The 18,005-nt window shown below is 29.5% G+C and overlaps 2 protein-coding genes across 6 annotated transcripts in view; one reads left to right on the plus strand and one right to left on the minus strand.

Annotated features, from left to right (window-relative positions):
- LOC107447453 (liprin-alpha-1) overlaps window positions 1–6,488 on the minus strand; it is a 132,476-nt gene extending 125,988 nt beyond the window's left edge. For all 4 annotated transcript variants that reach the window (XM_071182222.2, XM_071182221.2, XM_087161025.1 and 1 more), the window contains exon 1: window positions 5,783–6,488. In XM_071182222.2, coding sequence (XP_071038323.1) covers window positions 5,783–6,031 — 249 coding nt within the window. In that variant the 5' untranslated portion in view covers window positions 6,032–6,488. The remainder of the gene's footprint in view (window positions 1–5,782) is intronic.
- fsd (transmembrane protein fates-shifted) lies at window positions 6,489–16,031 on the plus strand. Of its 2 annotated transcripts, none has more exons than XM_016051041.3 (5): window positions 6,489–6,965; window positions 11,228–11,311; window positions 13,339–13,431; window positions 14,470–14,659; window positions 15,211–16,031. In XM_016051041.3, the coding sequence occupies exons 1-5, from the start codon at window positions 6,908–6,910 to the stop codon at window positions 15,845–15,847; spliced, it is 1,062 nt and encodes a 353-aa protein (XP_015906527.1). In that variant the 5' UTR covers window positions 6,489–6,907; the 3' UTR covers window positions 15,848–16,031. The 2 variants fall into 2 exon arrangements, with proteins under 2 accessions (XP_015906527.1, XP_015906528.1); XM_016051042.4 differs by having other exon boundaries at window positions 6,490–6,965; window positions 13,342–13,431.
- The last annotated feature ends 1,974 nt before the right edge of the window (window positions 16,032–18,005 follow it).

Below are 18,005 nucleotides of genomic sequence, written 5' to 3' on the forward strand. Positions count from 1 at the left end.
CTTCCCAGCAGCAGTCAAGCCAGCAAGTTCGGCTGCATTTTCTAACTTCATTTTCAAGTCATTCAGATAATCAGTGACAGATTTCAATTGACCAATTGGGATCAATGTTTCATCGGTCCACGTTGACTTCAATATGGACAATGGTCCGGTCGGACGTCGTCCGTAAAGCATTTGGAAAGGACTGACGCCGGTCGTAGTGTTCGGAACCTCCCGGTAAGCCCAAAGCAGGAATGGAATATGCTTGTCCCAATCTTTTGCATGTTCTCTCATAGTATGGTGAATCATACCTTTCAAAACAGCATTAAAGCGTTCCACCAGGCCATTTGAACTTGGATGACCAGGAGTTGAAAATCTGGGTGCTGAACCAAGTCTACTTAAGAACTCCTTCGTCAGAGCAGAGGTGAAATTACTACCCTGATCGGTGGCAACTAGTTTGGGTATCCCCGTACGTGAAAATATCTGAAGTAATGCATCACATGTCGATTTCGCTGTTAATGTCTTCAGTGGAAGGGCTTCTGGCCATCTAGTGCATTGATCCACAGCACATAAGACGTATTTGTAACCTCGGCTGTTAGGTTCCATGGGGCCTATTAAATCCACATTTATAGCTTGAAAAGGTTCATCGGGGCGTGTAACTGGCGTAATTGGTACTTCGTCGAACGGTCGCTTTTTGGCTTGTAACTGGCAGGCAACACATGTGTTACAAAATTCATCGATGTCCTTCTTCATGCGAGGCCAATAAAAGGAGTATTTTAACCGTTCAGCGGTCTTCTTTTTACGTAGGTGTCCTCCCCATAAGCTTGAATGTGCTAGTTCCAAAAGTTGCTTCCTTCGTGATATTGGAACAACAAGTTGATCTACATGTTCACCTAAAATTGTATCTCGATGATATAAGTAATTATCAATTACTCGGAATCTATTAATTCCCTTTTTAGCATCTTGCCAACAAGAATTCAAACTGCTGTCCTTTCTCTGCTCATCACGAAATTTTTCAGAGTCAGATATTTCGTTCTGATTAGCCATCTTGTTTACTTCAGCTTCCGTAGACATGCTTGCACAACATTTTATAGTTTCTTCAACCGTATCTTTAATCATTTTCTGGATTTCCCAATCGTCATCTTGATTATCGTATAACATACTAAGATTGATATCATCGTCTATCGTTTTGTCGCACGACAATTCACCATTTAGCGTATTACATTCCAGTTTCTTATTTTTGGTTCCGCCTCCTATTAAATTTACAGTCTCAATATTGCAATTTAATTCATTTAGAGCACTTACGGATAATAATAAATCGCTTGACAAATTAGGTACCATGGCACAAGTAATGTAAATTGGTCCTCCAAATTTCATATCGTCTTCACATTTAGTTACTGGCAAGTTTATTAATGGAGCTTTTAAAGTTTGTCCGAAAGCACATGTTAAAACTACACTTCCATGCGGTGTCTTGTATTTTTCAGGGACCAAACAGGCCTTAACTACTGATATTTGCGATCCCGTATCAGCTACCGCATTCAAAATGCATGAGTCTATTTTTAATTTTACCATAGGCAGTGCGTCAACATAATTATTTCCTTTATCGTTTTCTTCACTATTTAGAAATTTGACACGAGCTGTTAAAATGTCATTTGGAGCATCCTTTTCTTTCTTTTGTCTAAAATTAACATGTAGAAGTGTTCCATGAAAGGGAGAGTTGCAAATATTACAGAATAGATTACAATTCCTACGACAATTTAATTCATAACAAACGAAACATCTGTTGAGCTCTTTTAATTTTTGTTTCTTTTCAACTGGCGTCAAGTAACAATTTTCATATTCATGTTCATTTTTACAAAACAAGCATAGAGAGGGAACGGCAGACGATATTTTGTTTATCTTTTTCATATTCCACTGCTGTTTGGCCTTGATCGGCGGCGTATTATATTTATTTCCTTCGGAATTCGTATTCTTTTTCCAAAAGGATGTTTTTTCTTTTCTATTTTCGATTTCGGCCTGAGAAATGTTCGTTCTTTTGAAACTTTCTTTAATACTTTCGTAATCATCTAGTTTTTCAGCTAGTTCGTATGGCGTTGTAAACTTAAGCCAATCTTCTAAATAATGATCTCTTGTTTCAGCAGGCACTCTAAATTTCAGTTGTTCCGTCACAATTAAATCTTTGAGTTGTTGGAATGTCTCTATTTTTAATTCTGTGATCCATTCGGTAAAATAACTAACGAGTTCTTGAGCAAAATTCCTCCAAGATTTATCATTTGACTTGTGATGTCTGTAAAAGCACTGTTTAAGCTTTTCACTATTTAACTTATATCGTTTTAGGATTAGACTTTTAACAAATTCGTAATTATTAGCATCCTTAGGTTCTTCTCTTGCTAGCATGTTTGACAGTTCTGCCGGTAAAACAGCTAAAAGGTATGCTACCCAATCCTTTTTAGGTACTTGAGCCATCTCTGCTCTTCTTTCAAAATTTATTAAATATAATCCCATTTCGTCGTGTTTTTCATCAAATTTAGGCGTTATTTGAGTTAGTTGAATTTTATGACTTACTTCAACTCTGTTTTCCGTTTCGTTTTCATGATTGAGATTTTCTTTAGACAGTTCTAATTTTTTAATTTCTAGTTCGTACTGATGAGCTTCACGAATCATTCTTTCGTTTCTTTCTTCTTCTCTAATTTTTTCTTCTCTCTCTTCTCGTCTAATTCGTTCTTCTTCCATCTTGATTCTATCTTCCAGAATTCTATCCAATATAATCTTAACTTCATCTTCTTTATACGTTGTACTACTTAAAATTGCGTTTTTAATTTCCACAACTTTCATAGATAAGTCTGCATCCGCACCAATTTCTTCACATAGTTCTATCAATTCAGCTTTCCGGGCTTTTGCAAGAAACGCCATGATAATATTCCGCTTCTGACACCAAAACTGTAGGGTTCTTTTCGAATTATTAATAGGAAGAAATGATGGCGATTATCAGATAAAATAAAAATTATTTATTAAGAATGAATGAAGATAAAAATAGGTACATCAACACTATATCATCGTAATATAATCAGAGCGTTTGTTTACGTCTGCTTACTTTCATATCCCTCGTGCAACTGACTCAGGATCGGACAATGCGCATGCGCGCAGAGTAAAGGGGGGGGGGGGTGCTATAGTTACCCGACAGGTGCCGCGTCCACTTCACTGCTGAATTTGGCTAATTAGCAGTAGATGGTGCACCAGAAAGTTGCTTCCTTGATGCACATGCATACAATGAGACAATGGATCTTACTTATTCATATGAACCACTCAATTCTATGCTGACCCTATTTAAATATTTATGTTCACACTATTGATGAATGTGGCAAAAGTGATGCATAAAGTAATTTAAGCAGTCCTGTTTTTTAACAGTTTGCACCATCCAGATACTTCATGTAGCTCGAGCCCCCTTGTAATTACTTTATTGGTTTCCCTTGTTACGTTATGTATAGCTTCACAGTGAGAGCCACACGTCTTTTAATGCAGTTAAAACATGCATGATTATACGTAAATTTAATACAGCATAATCTATAATCTAAACAAATTTTTTAAACTGAAAGGAAAGGGGAGAATATAGAGGAAAGACATACATTATTTTAGATTTTGTAGGTGGGATGCCAGAAAACAAGAAAAAAAAATTTAATTAATTACTCAGTTTTAAAAATTTTTGTAATATGGTAAAAGTTATAGTGCTGTGAATCATATTTAACATTTAGGGCTTGAATTTAATTGAATTTGCATAATAGTTAGAATAAGATTCTTACTTAGACAACTCTTATTTATCTGTATTTAAAAGAAAAAAAAAAAAAACAGCGTAGGGGCAGACAGTTTTTGTGGGAAAAGTTTTTAAAAAAAGAAAAAAAAAAGTTATTTTTAAGAGTCATTGTTTATAATTTTTTCTGTTTAAACTAAAGCAGGAGGAATCAGAACTTGAAAGCTTGAAAGGCCTTTACCTATATATTAGATTTTTGCTTTTTTGGCACTCGTGTTTTTTATGGGTCTAATCTGTTTCTCATACCCCTTAACAATGATGAAGCAAAGTAATTTCCTTATCTTTCATTAGAATCACAACACTACCAAATAATTTTTATAATTTCTTTCACCTAATAGAAATAACTGTAAATGAAAATTTAAAATTGAAATACTACTCCAAGGAATTTTTGAAAAATATTAGTATACTAGGATAGGTGAATCAGTTCTTAGTTGTTTAAACTAGAAGGAAAATGATAAATCTATTACCTTAATATTATAATATAAAGAATTAAAGATAAACTATTGCAACATTTAGCCACTTACAATATTTACTCTAAAATATGATTAGAAATTAGCCCTTTAATTTATACGATATTTATATCAATGCTAGTTTTTATTTAATGAATATCAATTCTGAATTATTTTATTATATTTCTAAAGTATGTAATTTATTTGATAGTAGAATAGGAAATTATACTTTAATGTAAACTTCTTTTATAATAGACCTATAAAAATTAAAAAAAAAAATAAATAAAATAAGGGAAGCATCACTATAGTTAAACTGTCAAACATGATAATAAATTAAATAAGGATAGAAGACATCCTATATTTTTCAAATTTTGCTATAAAAACTAAGTAGAATGTGAAACTGCATAGTAGATACACACACTTCTTATTTTGTGCATTTTTTCAGCTTATTTTAAAATAATTCATTATATTTAGTAACTTTCATAATTCATTAAGATTACATTATACTTTACTTTTTCTTAACATTCAGCTACAGGCTTTTTTTGTAGCAAAAAACAAACAAACAGTTTTCTCATGTTATTCATAGGAGGAATGCATAAGAAAGATATTTCAATATAATTTTACATAAAAGCTCAAGGCTGAGGCTTAAAGTGAAAAAAAAAAATGTAATAGGTAAGCAATTAGAAATTTACAAGAAGTGTTATAATTAAAACACCTCGTGAAAATTAAATATATTTTTTAATTGCCAACAAGCAAGTTTATACATAATACTTTTGGTTAAAAATTAACAATACTCCATTGAACAAAATAGAAAGAAACTGGTTTGATAAGATGGAAAGCAACCAATCCTACAGTGTTAAAATGTTAAATTATTAAGATTTAGGTATACAAAATTTGGATGAAGCACAATTCAAACTTCTTATCCCCAGAAGATTTTCACCTCAATACACCACTTATCCTAATCCTATTTCTAAAGAATTTCAAAAATCATTATTTAAATTTTAATACAATTTGATAATCTAATTTGATTCTAAAACATTCAAATATTTAACATTTTAAATTATAAGGTAAAATATAATGTATATACTTATTTTAACAACATACATACAATAATTTAAATGAGAGAACATAAGTAAAAAAAAAGCCATAGATTAACCAACAAAAATAAATAAATAAATTCTGTCGCGAAATATTTACATATGAACTCAATTTATTTAGCTTATTCTTGAAAAAAAAACATTAGTTTACATTCTAATAGTTTCAATGCACTTTTTGCAATTAAAATTAATTTGTTAAAATGAAACTAATTTATAAAATTTCATAAAGAGATTTTTTTCTTAAAAAAATGATATGCTTTTATAAAAACTTACAATTTATTTATAGAATTTATATATTTAAATAAAAATTATCGTCATATGTTAGATTGTAAATAATTTTCATTTGTCTAGTTTACACAGCAGCAGGGAAAAATAGGCAATTGATTATATTATATTCATCAGGAAAAAAAAAAAAAAAAATTCAGGCAGAAAAGCGATTAAATCAGACTTACTTGTGGCAAATTTGCTTGCAATTGTCTTTGAAGAGCATCTCTTTCTTTATTTAAGTCATTTAATTTGATATGAGTGTTCGCTAGGTTTTCTTGAGTGTCCCGAAGTGTTTCTAAAAGCTTATCTCGCTCGTCCAAAATATTAACCATTAACTGTTCAAAATTTGCTTCATCGGCCGAAAATTGACCACCTCTTTGACCGAGGCTGTCTTCGGCTATGGTAGGCATCACATCACACATCATATTCCACATGTTTACAATTAATGAATTTGATTAAACCACTCCAATATAACTGAAATATTCATTTAATGATAAAAGCATCTATTAAAACTATAATAAATAACGAAACTTATTATGACTAATCTTATTTAGCTTATTAAGTTAAAGAAAATGAATATTTAGATGAACATTTTGGATTGTTTCCACACAAAAAATTGAGAGTAACATTGACTAGTTTCAGTTTCATCTTCTTAGACACAAATGGAGAAATCGTAATCATTGCTATCTTATTATTCTTAACTACAGTAAGCATTCAAACCTTAGTTCACCAGAAAATAATTGATGGTAAAAATAAAATGCCTTCAGCAACTAATTTTTTATTAATTGCAAATTGATCTCGAAAGCCTCGGCTTCATCATTCATTCCCTTGAAAATATTTTTTTCCTCACTACTCTATCCCGTTATCCCAGAATCCTCTGCTTTTACTCTCGACCTGCATATCCTTCCAGCATAATTTTTAATTTTGTTGTTATGAAAACTGGTTTTTGTACTTTTCTATGATTTAATTCATAAATAGGGATTTTTAATTTTCTTTTTATTCTGAAATTTTGAGTTTTGGGTAAAATAAAATTTAATTTAATTCAATCATGATTGATAATGACTGAGTTCGAGATGTCCTTTTTCAGTTTAACAAGCGCAAGCGCATGGAGTCTCTCTGAGCGTGAGGCTCCTGTGGCCATGGTGGCCTATGCAGGTGGTGGTACAAGTTTCAAGATGTTTTATATAAACAACTTTTTTTTAAATTTTTATTTTTTGAAAAATATATTAAACCATATGATTTATTTTTTAAAAGAAACTTAGCGCCTCACTTCACCACAATCGTTTTTATTAAAAATCTAACGTTGCAGAATGCCTAAGCGTAGTAAAAAAGGTCTGAAGAAAAACAATACTTCTGATATTGCATTAGGTAATTTGCTAATTAATTTCTAAAATTAATGCCCTAATTATATAAATATAATATCTGTAAGATTTACGTGATGAATGATCTGTTTCATTTTTTGTAGTGACGGGTGATTGTGCAACTCGAGCTGTTTGTTTACATTTTGTTTATCAATTAATTGCCTTTAAATTTGTATTTAAATTTTTTGTTTAAAAACTATTGTGTTTCTTTAAATGCATTTTGAAAAATTACACAATAATTTTAAATGTTTGATATCTTTTATAACATTTTTATTTTTAAATTTGAAAGATGATCTGACCAAAGGTTTCAGGAATAGGAATGTTATAATTATATTCTTGATATTTTCTTAAAAGGGAAGGAGACATTTCGTATCGTGATCTGTGTCAGAATAATCGCCAAGTCGTAGCCGCTTCTGGGCAGAGTCCCCCCCCCCCCGCTAGAAACTTTAAAAAAAACATCGCGGAAAAGGACCAACTCCAAAGATATAACTCGCAGTCCCCTTTCTCCCCACGCAAACATTTACATATTTTTCTAAGAATAAATTTGCAAGTTTGAAATCTATTTGGCACCTTGGCGATTGTGATTGATGTGAAATTATCCCTGAAGACAAAACTGTAACAGAGTATATTTCGTATTTGTTTTTTTTTTCTTCGCGCCAACTACCATCACCAAAAAGTTTGTTTTATTTTCAAAAATTAAAAATAAAAGAGGGGCCTTACATGGGAATGGTTATGAGTTATACACTTCAGTGATTTGTTTTGGAAGATTTCCATATCGAAATAATCACCAAAATTTGTCAACTTCAAAGCAGTGACCTGTAGAATGAGGAGATTTCCGTATCGTGATCTAAGGCAGAGTAACCCCCATGTCTTGGCAACTTCCGGGCAGTGGTCCGCTAGAAACTAAAAAAAAAAAAAAAAAAAAATCACGGAAAAGGACCAACTTGTAAGGTATAACTTGTAGCTTCCTCAGGCCAAACATCTACATGATTTTTTTGAAACTCTATTTGGGGGGATATTTCCATATCGTGATCTGTTGCGTGATCGATAATCGCCAATGTGCCTAAAAAAATTTTAATTTGCAATTTTTTAAGAAAGAAACCGTGTAGATATTTGTCTGGGGGTGGCTATGAGTTAAACCTTCCAAGTTGATCCCTTTCTGTGATTTTTTTTAAGTTTTTTGCAGGCCACTGTCCGGAAGTTGTTAAGACTTGGACAATTATTCTGCCACAAATCGCCATATAGAAATCTTCTCTTATTTGGTGCGATAGATCACTATACAGAAATATCCCCCTTAGAACAGTGAAACCAAAAAAAAAAAAAAAAAACATAGAGGAAGGGACCAACTATTAAGGAATAATTCATAACCACCCCTATGCTAACCACAATGTATGTGTGTATATATATATATATTTCAAAACTTTTGGAAATTTGAAAACATTTAGCCAATTGAAAAGCCTTGGTGAAGGTAGTGGGCATGAACAGATACTGGTACGAATATATCCCCTTTACCCCAAGCAAATATACTACACATTTTCTTTAAAATGTTTCTAAAATTAAATAATCAATGGTTCCTGAAAGATGTTCCATGGAACACCTTTTGGGTTCCATTTAAACTGTGTTTTATCTGAGTAAAGCACAGTTTAAAAATAGTCATGTCAGAACTGTTTTTTTTTTTTTTTTTTTTGCATCAGAAATTCAACACTAGTTCTTATTTGTTTGTATTGTTGTAGTTATACGATTTATTCAGAGAAACTCTGTAAATCTTAATTTCAGTGGTAATCCGAAGCAATCCTACTTCTCAAATAACGATCTTTGTAAAAATATTCATTATCTAACTATGAAAAAACAACTGTTCAGTCAATAATACATGAAATATTGGCTGTGATTAAAAGAAAGAGCCATACAAAATCAGAATATCAAATAAATATATAAAATCTTTTCAAGACTAGAGTTGTTTAGACGACTAATTCAATAATCATAAAAGGTCTGAATGCCTGTGTGTTTCATAACAAAGCTTTTAGTGCAATCTGATATCAATAATGCTAAATCATTTAAATGTGAAATTCACATATTTATATATATACATTATGTAAATGTCATTTTTGTTATGGATTTTTTAAAAAAAATCTTTAATTTTCAATTGATATTCGCCTAATGAGGTGGTATTGAAAGGATTGAAACTAGTAGTTATAAAAATTAATTAATGTGTGCAGAAAGTTTTACCAATTAGTTAAAAAGAGCGAAGTTTTACTATATTACACCTGTGCAAATAAAATACCAAATATGCCGGTGGCAAAGTCCACCCCCTATTTTGAATATGTAATAGCATATTTCAAATTGCTGGTATGTTTGGTTTATAAGTCGGCAGCTAAAGAAAGCAAACCTGAAAATTTCTAAAATGTAAAAAAAAATAAGTGTACGAAATTGTCTCATCAAAAATATTTCAACTTAAAAACGTTTTAAATAACAAGAAATTTTCTTACTGCTTTAAAAATATCATGTGTCAAATGGTACAAGACGCATTGCAAAAAGTGGATTTATTTGTTATTGTAAAATTTTCTGGAAAGCGGGAAATTTTGAAGTCTTTGGATGGGAGTAAAGACTATTTTTTTGTATGACCACAGCATGTAAGGATTGTGTAGGACCCATGGCAGAGTGGGGTTATGTATTACGACACTGCTTACCTCATTGAATCTGACATTGATCATGTTCTGAAATATTTATATTTGTAGTTTTGTGGTATTTATTATTGTGTATAAGTTTTCATTGTGCAATATTGTTGAAATACTCTTAAATAAATTCGAAATTTTGCGATCACTGAAATGTCCGACTTTATAATCAATGTTTAATAAACTTTATAATGAATTAAGTCGAACCCTTAATTTTCGTAAAATTTTAGGAGTTTAAAAAGTCAACCTATATACTGATAAACAGACTTAGATAAGATGGAAAACCACAGGTTTCCACGGGTCAGGGAGTACAGGGAAAACCTGGAATTGTCAGGCAATTTCATTTTAACTTCAGAAGTCAGGGGAAGTTTAAATTTTTTAGCAAAAACCTGGAAACTTCTTACGTTATACCTGGTAAATAACTAGTCTTAAAACTGTCAGTAACAGTAATCAGTTATTGTGATTCGAGTTACATAATTCAATTACATATGTCGAGTTACATAAGTCGATTACAATTTTTTATTAAAATTGTTAAACTGAAATGTTTTCATCCTCATTTAATGATATTTATTTTCCACAGAAAATCTAATACGTAGCATTACAAATTAAAGAATCAAAGTTTTGTGATGAAAAATTTCATGATATAGGTAAGATAATAATGGATTTTCGTTGAAATTTACCTGATGTAAATGGAAAAGTCAGGGAATTTGTTTTTCTAAAATTGAGTGGGAACCCTGAACCAACATAAAACCACCATTAAAAAGTCTGCACACATTGATTAACTCTTGTAACTAGTTTTGATTCTTTTGTTACCACCTCAATTTGGCTAAGTTTATGTGAAAATTACAGATTTTCTTAAAAAATGTTTAGTTTTAATAGAACTGTGTATTGATTCATACCACAGGGATTAGTTTAATAAAACGGTTGAAAATCGAAATCCAAAAATGTTGTGTGAAAAATACATTTTAAATAATTAAAAAAATAAATGAAATTTGAGCAAGAAAAAGTTTGTAAGAAGCATTTATTTATTTATCCACAGAATGTTATCAACAAAATATTGATGCAAGGTTTTATTAATTTATTTATATTGTGTGACTGTGAATCTCAGAGTATGATTTTTAAATCACATGAATACCAATCTTGACATTTGATTTTAAAGTCGCATGTATACGAATCTCAATGATTGATTTTATTTTTAAGTTTTTATTTCAGTTGAACACAAATCATAATAGTGGCTTTTGAGTCATGTGAATATGAAACGTGATATTTGATATAAAAATCCTGAAAAAAAAAAGGAACACAATCTTAAATCACGGAAATAGGAATCATGATGTGTGATTTAAAATCATGTGAATATAATTCTATATCATGTTTGTGTTGGTAAGAGAAAGCCTAAATATTAATCTTTTTTTCTTGTCTTTTTTTTTGAGGGGGAAAAAAACTTTCTTACTTTGAAGAGGTGGATTTTTTTCTTTTTTAGAAATATTAAAAAAAATTTCCACAATTTTGCAGAATTTTAAGTGCATAGTGTTCATGTAGGATACTATACAGGTCTGTTGATGTATTGGGTACTAAAATTTTATCTTTCATTTCTTAGATGTGAAACTCTCAGATTTTGCAAATAGTTCAGCTCGTACTGGAAGACTGCGGAAATCTGTTGGATGCTCTTTTAATAAAGAAAGTATGTAATTTCCACATTTATTTTAATATTTACTAATTGTTCATTTCGAATCTCTTCAAATTTGATTGTATTTTTTAATAAATAGGGTGACCCGGGGTAATTCACGATCACTCTGTTTCTGGGGTAAATAATGATCACTTAAGTTTTATTTTTAAAAAAAATTATTTTTTTTAAATTTGAGGCATGGACAAGAATGCTTGTACACTTTACTAAAGTATGACTACATTTACTTAATAATAGTTTTTTGTTTAATTTAGCAAAATAAGTATCTTTTAAAATGCTTTCTGCATTTTCCATTTCAAAGATGGCTTTCAAAATGTGCATATTTCTGCAAAGATCCCCCTCCTTCTCTTAATAATAAATATTTTGAGTTACTTTTTTCCTTCTTTGATATAAAAATAGTGTAAGCTTTTGTATAATTCTTTCACATCTACTGTAAACATTATAATTGATTATAGGAAACTATATCAAATGTTGCCCCCTACAGATGGGGTAATTATTGATCCCTGGGGTAATTCCTGATCATTTTCATTTCTTCTTATAAATAGTATAAAAAATGGCTAATAAATAGTTAATTGTCTTTTCTTAAATAACAGTTCATATTAAGTGGAACAACTATAAAATATATTTTAACTGTAATCACAAAATTTGTTTTTAACTGTATACAAGACAAATGTGTTCTGATACGCACCATTTCTAGCTTGTCTTACCTTTCTTCTATCTTAATTTTGTGTGTGTACATTGTTAGAATAATTTTTAAGTTGATAAATTAACCTAGGTAATATAAATATGGTGAGAAATTATAAGCCTAAAAAGGGTACTAAGCTTTTAGAAAGCAAAAATCGCACATTTCTTTTAATGATTGAAAATGAAAATTTCAGTGTGAGAGCTGCTGCCAGAGCTGAAGTGTAAATCTTTATTCCTGCTTTTAAATAAAATGTTTTAATAACTGCTTAAAAGAATCTTTTTGGTTTATTTGTTTGATCTTAATGTCTTATTTGTTAATTGCCATTGTATAATTATTTTTAAACAGCACATTTACTATAAAAACTGGTGATCAGTAATTACCCCAGAAATGATCAAGAGAAGAGGTAATTCCTGATCAGATCACTAAAAATTTAAAATCTTTTAAATTCTAATTAGACTTGCAGACAAAAGATGGTAGCATAGGACTCATCTCATATAGCCTCAAACTTCCAGTAAATATTAAAATTCTATCTTGAATAGTTTTTTCACAAAATAGATGTTTGAATTTTTTGATCAGGAATTACCCCAGGTCACCCATGAGTAATATCAGCCGTGTTTAATCAGGTAACAGATAAATGAATGCTTTATTGGTATAAATAAAACAATTAAGTATCAAAATTCTCTTATAAGCATAGAGAATGTTCCTTGTTTAACAAAATGGTATTTTCAAATTTAGGATTAAGTACTATAGACTAAGTGCAACAACACAAAATATCTTTTATTGATTGAATTATCTGTCTTGACTTATTTGTTGGATGGAATCTTTCATTTTGATGTTTGTTTTACTTTTTAAATTTAAAAAGATAAATCTTTTAAATTTCAAAGTGAATTCTCATTTAATTACTATTGATTAAGAATTAAATTTTATCTCATGTAAGAGAATAAAATAAGATTACTATGTGTAATCAATATAATAGATGATGAGTCAGCTTACATTACATACATTGGCAGAGCTAAGCTGCCAATTAATGCTGAATTGTGTTTTAAAAACTTCACCTCTTGAGAAAAAATTTTTTCTTCTCATTATCGCGTTGTGATAGATTTGACAAAAATTACTAATTTTATTTTCATGTATTTTGACTTAGAGTATAATAATTAAAATATTTCATGGGAATTTTATAGAATTTTGCAACATCACTTATCACATACGGTCATTTTCAATTATATTTATAAAACATTGTACTCATTATTGGATCAGTCTATTAACAGCATTATCAAGTCTATTAAGAATTTACAAAGTTAATGAAATGATTATAATTAGCATTTTATTTTTCACAAAGTAGTTGCCAACATTTGCAATGCAGAAGAAATGTTATGGTATGAAAGAGATCTTGAAGAATTTCAACTTTTAGAAATTTCCACTGAAAATCGAAGTAAGTTCTTTGTATGAATTTATAAGATTAAGTCATTTTTTTTATTTGTAACTTACAGTATTTTATTTTGTATGTAAGATGTTTCCCTGTGCATATGCTGTGTTGTGCTAATCATTGAAAAGATAAAAAATCAAATTACTGTACATGATAAATACTAAGGTACTCAATATACACAGACATTCTATATTTAACCTGTTACCTACCATCAAGTAAGCAAAGTTATACGACTGATTTTTTCCCCATTACAATAAACAAATGTTCAACTTGCCAAGCTTGTTAAACAAAGCTTCTTTCTTTTTCTTTTATACTTAATATGAACCTGTTACCTAGCACCAGGCAAGCATCCTAATTTAGAGCAGAATGTTTTCACTAAAAAAATAAAATAAATAAATAAAAGAATAGTCAATAAAGTAATAAAAGAATAGTCGACTTGCAAAACTTCAGTATAATTCTTTCTCCTTTTTTCTATGTTTTATTGATACTGGGCTGAAATAATATTTTTATCAAATAAATTCACTGATGACACTGGCATATTCATAAACATTTGTTATTTAAAAACAGAAACGGCAGTTTTCCATTTCATTAGCGCAGGTAAATTCAGCTATTTTATTTGCTTATTTATCTATTTTTTTAATAGCTGTCACATAAAAAATTAAAAAGAAAAAACAGTTCAATTTACTTGTACCTGGTGAGTTTGCGTAGGTGACTTTATTGCCTGTGCTGGCGAAATGGAAAAGTACCCAAAAAAGTATGTAAGAAATCTGATCAAAAGAAATCTAAGAAATTTTTTTTCTCTCAATTATAATTAATTACTAAAATGTTAAACAAAGGTTTTGCTTTGTTATAAATGTTTAGATACAATAGTATCAGAAAAAAAATGAAAGTTATCATTCTCTAAAAAGATTTTGTTAAATAATATTTCAAACAAAAGAGTCAGTCCATCTAAACTGCAAAGATATATAATTAATCCATGTTTAAATTCAATGACTATAATTTAAGTTAGTTATATATTAATGAGGCTTATATTTTTTTTTATAGAAAAGCAACTGCGATCAAAAGCTCTCCCTGATGAATCTCAGAGCAGACCTGGCATAAGGTATCCAATAGATGTATGGTTTTTAATTGGCCAAGCTATTCAACCTGAAGATGTCAAAAAATTTGCATTAATATGTAAAGATTCATATTTTGTTAGTCGATCTTATTCCTTTTGGCTAAGAATGTACAAAAGGTAATTTTTAACTGACTTGATTATGTATATGAATTATAAATTTTTGTATCACAGGACTCTGTGACCACTACTTATGTGAACTTTTTATTTCATTTCTATGATATTTTTTTAAGGTATTTTAAACAATTGTAATTAGGTTTTGTTATTTTTAATCTACTGATGTTTTTTCCAAAATAGTATTTTTTTTTTTTAAATTATTTATTTTTATCAAATGATTTATTTTTCAAATAATTTAGCAATTTAAAAACTTATGAAGCATTTAATATGAGATTATTAAAGTTTTTATTGTTATTCGTAGTTATAAAATTTATTGTAATATTCTTAAAATATTAATTGGAAAAACTTATCTTTCAACTGTTTAGCTACTTAGGAAATTTTCTCACAAACTTATAAAGAGGTGATACTACAATGATTACTAAATGAAAAAGTAGTTATGCGGAAAAACAACCAGTTCCCAAGTTTAAACTGAATTAAACATATTTGTTTAGCAATAGTTAAAAATGCTGTATCAACTGCACAATGTGTTATTTTACATATTTTTATTTTTTCAGATATTACTCACCCAACATTCACCTTCCCATCAGATTGCAACCCGACTGTATAGAACAATCTTACTGTCTTAAAACATCTGTCATCAGAGCTCTGTACTACATGTATCCCCTTTTCATAAATAGAATAGCCTCTCGTTCAGCCAACTCTGATATCTACTGCTTGTCAAATCTTTGCTGTACACTGATGTGGCGAATCCAAGAAGATGGAAAGTGGGTTTTTTATTTCAAATTTCAAACTAACAACTCATGTTTTGCTGCACCATTAACTTATGGAGTAGTTATCAAAGACTTGTGGAACAGCCAAGATTCTGAACAAGGAATGAAACAAGAAACCTACGTCAACCACAACCCTGACGAGGGTTGTAAAATATTGAAATTAACTTGTTCTCATTTTGTTGTTGTTCCTCAGCTGGTCATGGGGAGTCGTCTATCAGATGTTCGCATTAATTTGGCCCACGACATGCGTCGTCAAAAACTGCAGCTGTCATTTTCTTATGCAAATTATCGGCAGTCCAACTCGACTACCAATAACTCTAAAGAAAATGGTTATGGTGATGTGGTGGAATTCGATGCAGTGGAAAATTTGATGGTTTTAAATTGGTGGCATCCACAATACCCTTCTGATCATAAGATTTAATATCTGTTGAATTTTTTTTAAAGTTTTTGTTTATCGATTATAATTTATCAAATTTGTTTTAATAAATGTGATTTTAATGTTTTCTGTAACAAGTCAAAGGAGCTTGTTAGCACTAAAATTAAAGCCAGTAAAAACACATTGATGTGAGGTGTAACATTTGTTACAATAAAAACTGTTCTGAAAAGTTTTGTCTTTGAAATTCTTTTTCCACTTTCACACTAATCTCATTTGGGATTACCTCAGTTACTCAAAAGCAAATAAACTCCCATTTAAATTATAAATCCGCTGAAAATTAGTTAATATATTTTTGAGTATGACCTTTTGAGTATCACTCGAACATGATTGAGTATCACGTGCCCACGACCTAAATCAGGTCTGATATAGATTGAAAAAAAAAAACATGTTCTATGGGTACACAACCTTGTTAAATTTAACCACATTGCATAGACCTAATTATAGAACTAAAATGAAAAATGTGTTGTGTTATAAGTTAGAATTTTTAGAGTATATGTATAATTATTTTTTATTGATTAATTCCTCAAGCAAACATTTAAAAATCACTAAGTGTTGGCATTATAGAGAACTCTGATGATCTTTGATCTGTCATAAGTAGTAGGCAGAAGATTTGGGCATGTCTTGCTATGATTTATAATGTTCAGTATAAATAACTAAAAAATGTTTTGCTTCATTATTAAACTGGTTAAACACTGAATAACATAATCAGACACTGGTTAAACATTTAATGAATATATAAACATAAAGTAAAACAAGACTATTTTTATTATTCTCGTGGGATCCATTAACACTCCGTGAAAGTTGTTTGAGAGGTAGAAGTGCAAGCTGTATGATTGATCTGTAATTATTACGGCTTTGTAGTCAAGATTAGTGTTATGGTTGAATAATAAAAATTATGGTTTTTTAGAATTTTGTAATCATCTTAAAAACAAGTTTTTTTTCCCATAACTACTAAGAGTTATAAAATTTTGTTATTTGCTGCTAATATTCAAAAAAAAAAAAAGTGTTCCTTTTTTTCATTTAATAGCAAATTCATGCACCTGATAACTGAATTCCTCCAGCATGGCAGCAGATTATTTTTAGACTTACAATTTAAGAAAAAATTGTCACAGCATCTGAAATTTTATTCTATTTCAGATTTAAAAACAATGGTAAAGAAAAATAATTTTTGACTCCTAAACTTAATTATTATTTGTTTCAAGTCCTTAACAAAATTTGTCTTAAAATCCACAGATATAGAAGCAAACGAAAAATGTTAACACTTAAAATTTCCAATTAATAGACTTTTAAAAAGTGAAACAACAATGAAATTTCAAAAAGTAAAGACTTTAAATAACAAAAAAATTTGTTAAATCAATTCTTAATTTCCAAAAACTCTAGTTACTTGTTTACAGACGCTATATAAACTTGATCCAATTTTGAATCCAGTCAGCCCATTTACGGATTTAACAAATTTCAATTATTCCATTAATTTAAAATATGAAATCTTTTTACAAAAAATTAAAAATTTTTCTTGTACAATTTTTACTTTCCTTTGTTCTAATTTTACTGTACACATTAAATTAAGCCTAATTTTTACAATAATACTCTGTCTGACTATTTTAGATTCGCAGACAAATATAAATTTATGAAGATTGCGCTGCAGATTGGCTCTATAAATTCTGAAATGTATGTTATTAGTAATAAACCTACAAAGAATTAAGTAGTAAAAACACCTTGAAATCAAGTTAATTTTAATTTTGTTATCGTTTTATATATTCTACTTCTGATTACTGATGGCTAGTTTGGAAAATGGTACTTCTAGAAAAGTGGTTGATGAAATGAGTATCTATACTTTACTTATACTTGATTTGCCTATTATTACTAAAACTGGCTACGGAAACCTTTGTTTTTGAAGTTTGTTTTGAGCTAGTTGAATTTATTTTTTGTAAAAATTTCAAACGTATAAGAGTAAATTATTTGTGGTTGCAGCAGATTCTAAAAGTTTTCTTTTTCATTGCTTAGAATTTTTTAAAAATATTTTAACTATGTTTAGGTTAATGATTCAAATATGGAAATAGTTGTTTTTCTCCATGGCTCAACTTTTCAGAGATTCAGTTGTTACAATTCCTGAAATATTGTTTAGTTGCTGATTTCAAATGTT

Source organism: Parasteatoda tepidariorum, chromosome 4 (assembly GCF_982258835.1).
Source record: "Parasteatoda tepidariorum strain Cologne lab strain chromosome 4, Ptep-v5.0, whole genome shotgun sequence".
Taxonomy (NCBI): Eukaryota; Metazoa; Arthropoda; class Arachnida; order Araneae; family Theridiidae; genus Parasteatoda; species Parasteatoda tepidariorum.

Bases quoted from the DNA above. Each gene is read 5' to 3' on its own strand.
- fsd (XM_016051041.3), top strand. From the start codon at position 6,908: ATGCCTAAGCGTAGTAAAAAAGGTCTGAAGAAAAACAATACTTCTGAT. The intron at 6,966-11,227 runs GTAATTTGCTAA...TTCATTTCTTAG, and splicing joins TACTTCTGATATTGCATTAG to ATGTGAAACTCTCAGATTTT. The intron at 14,660-15,210 runs GTAATTTTTAAC...TTATTTTTTCAG, and splicing joins TGGCTAAGAATGTACAAAAG to ATATTACTCACCCAACATTC.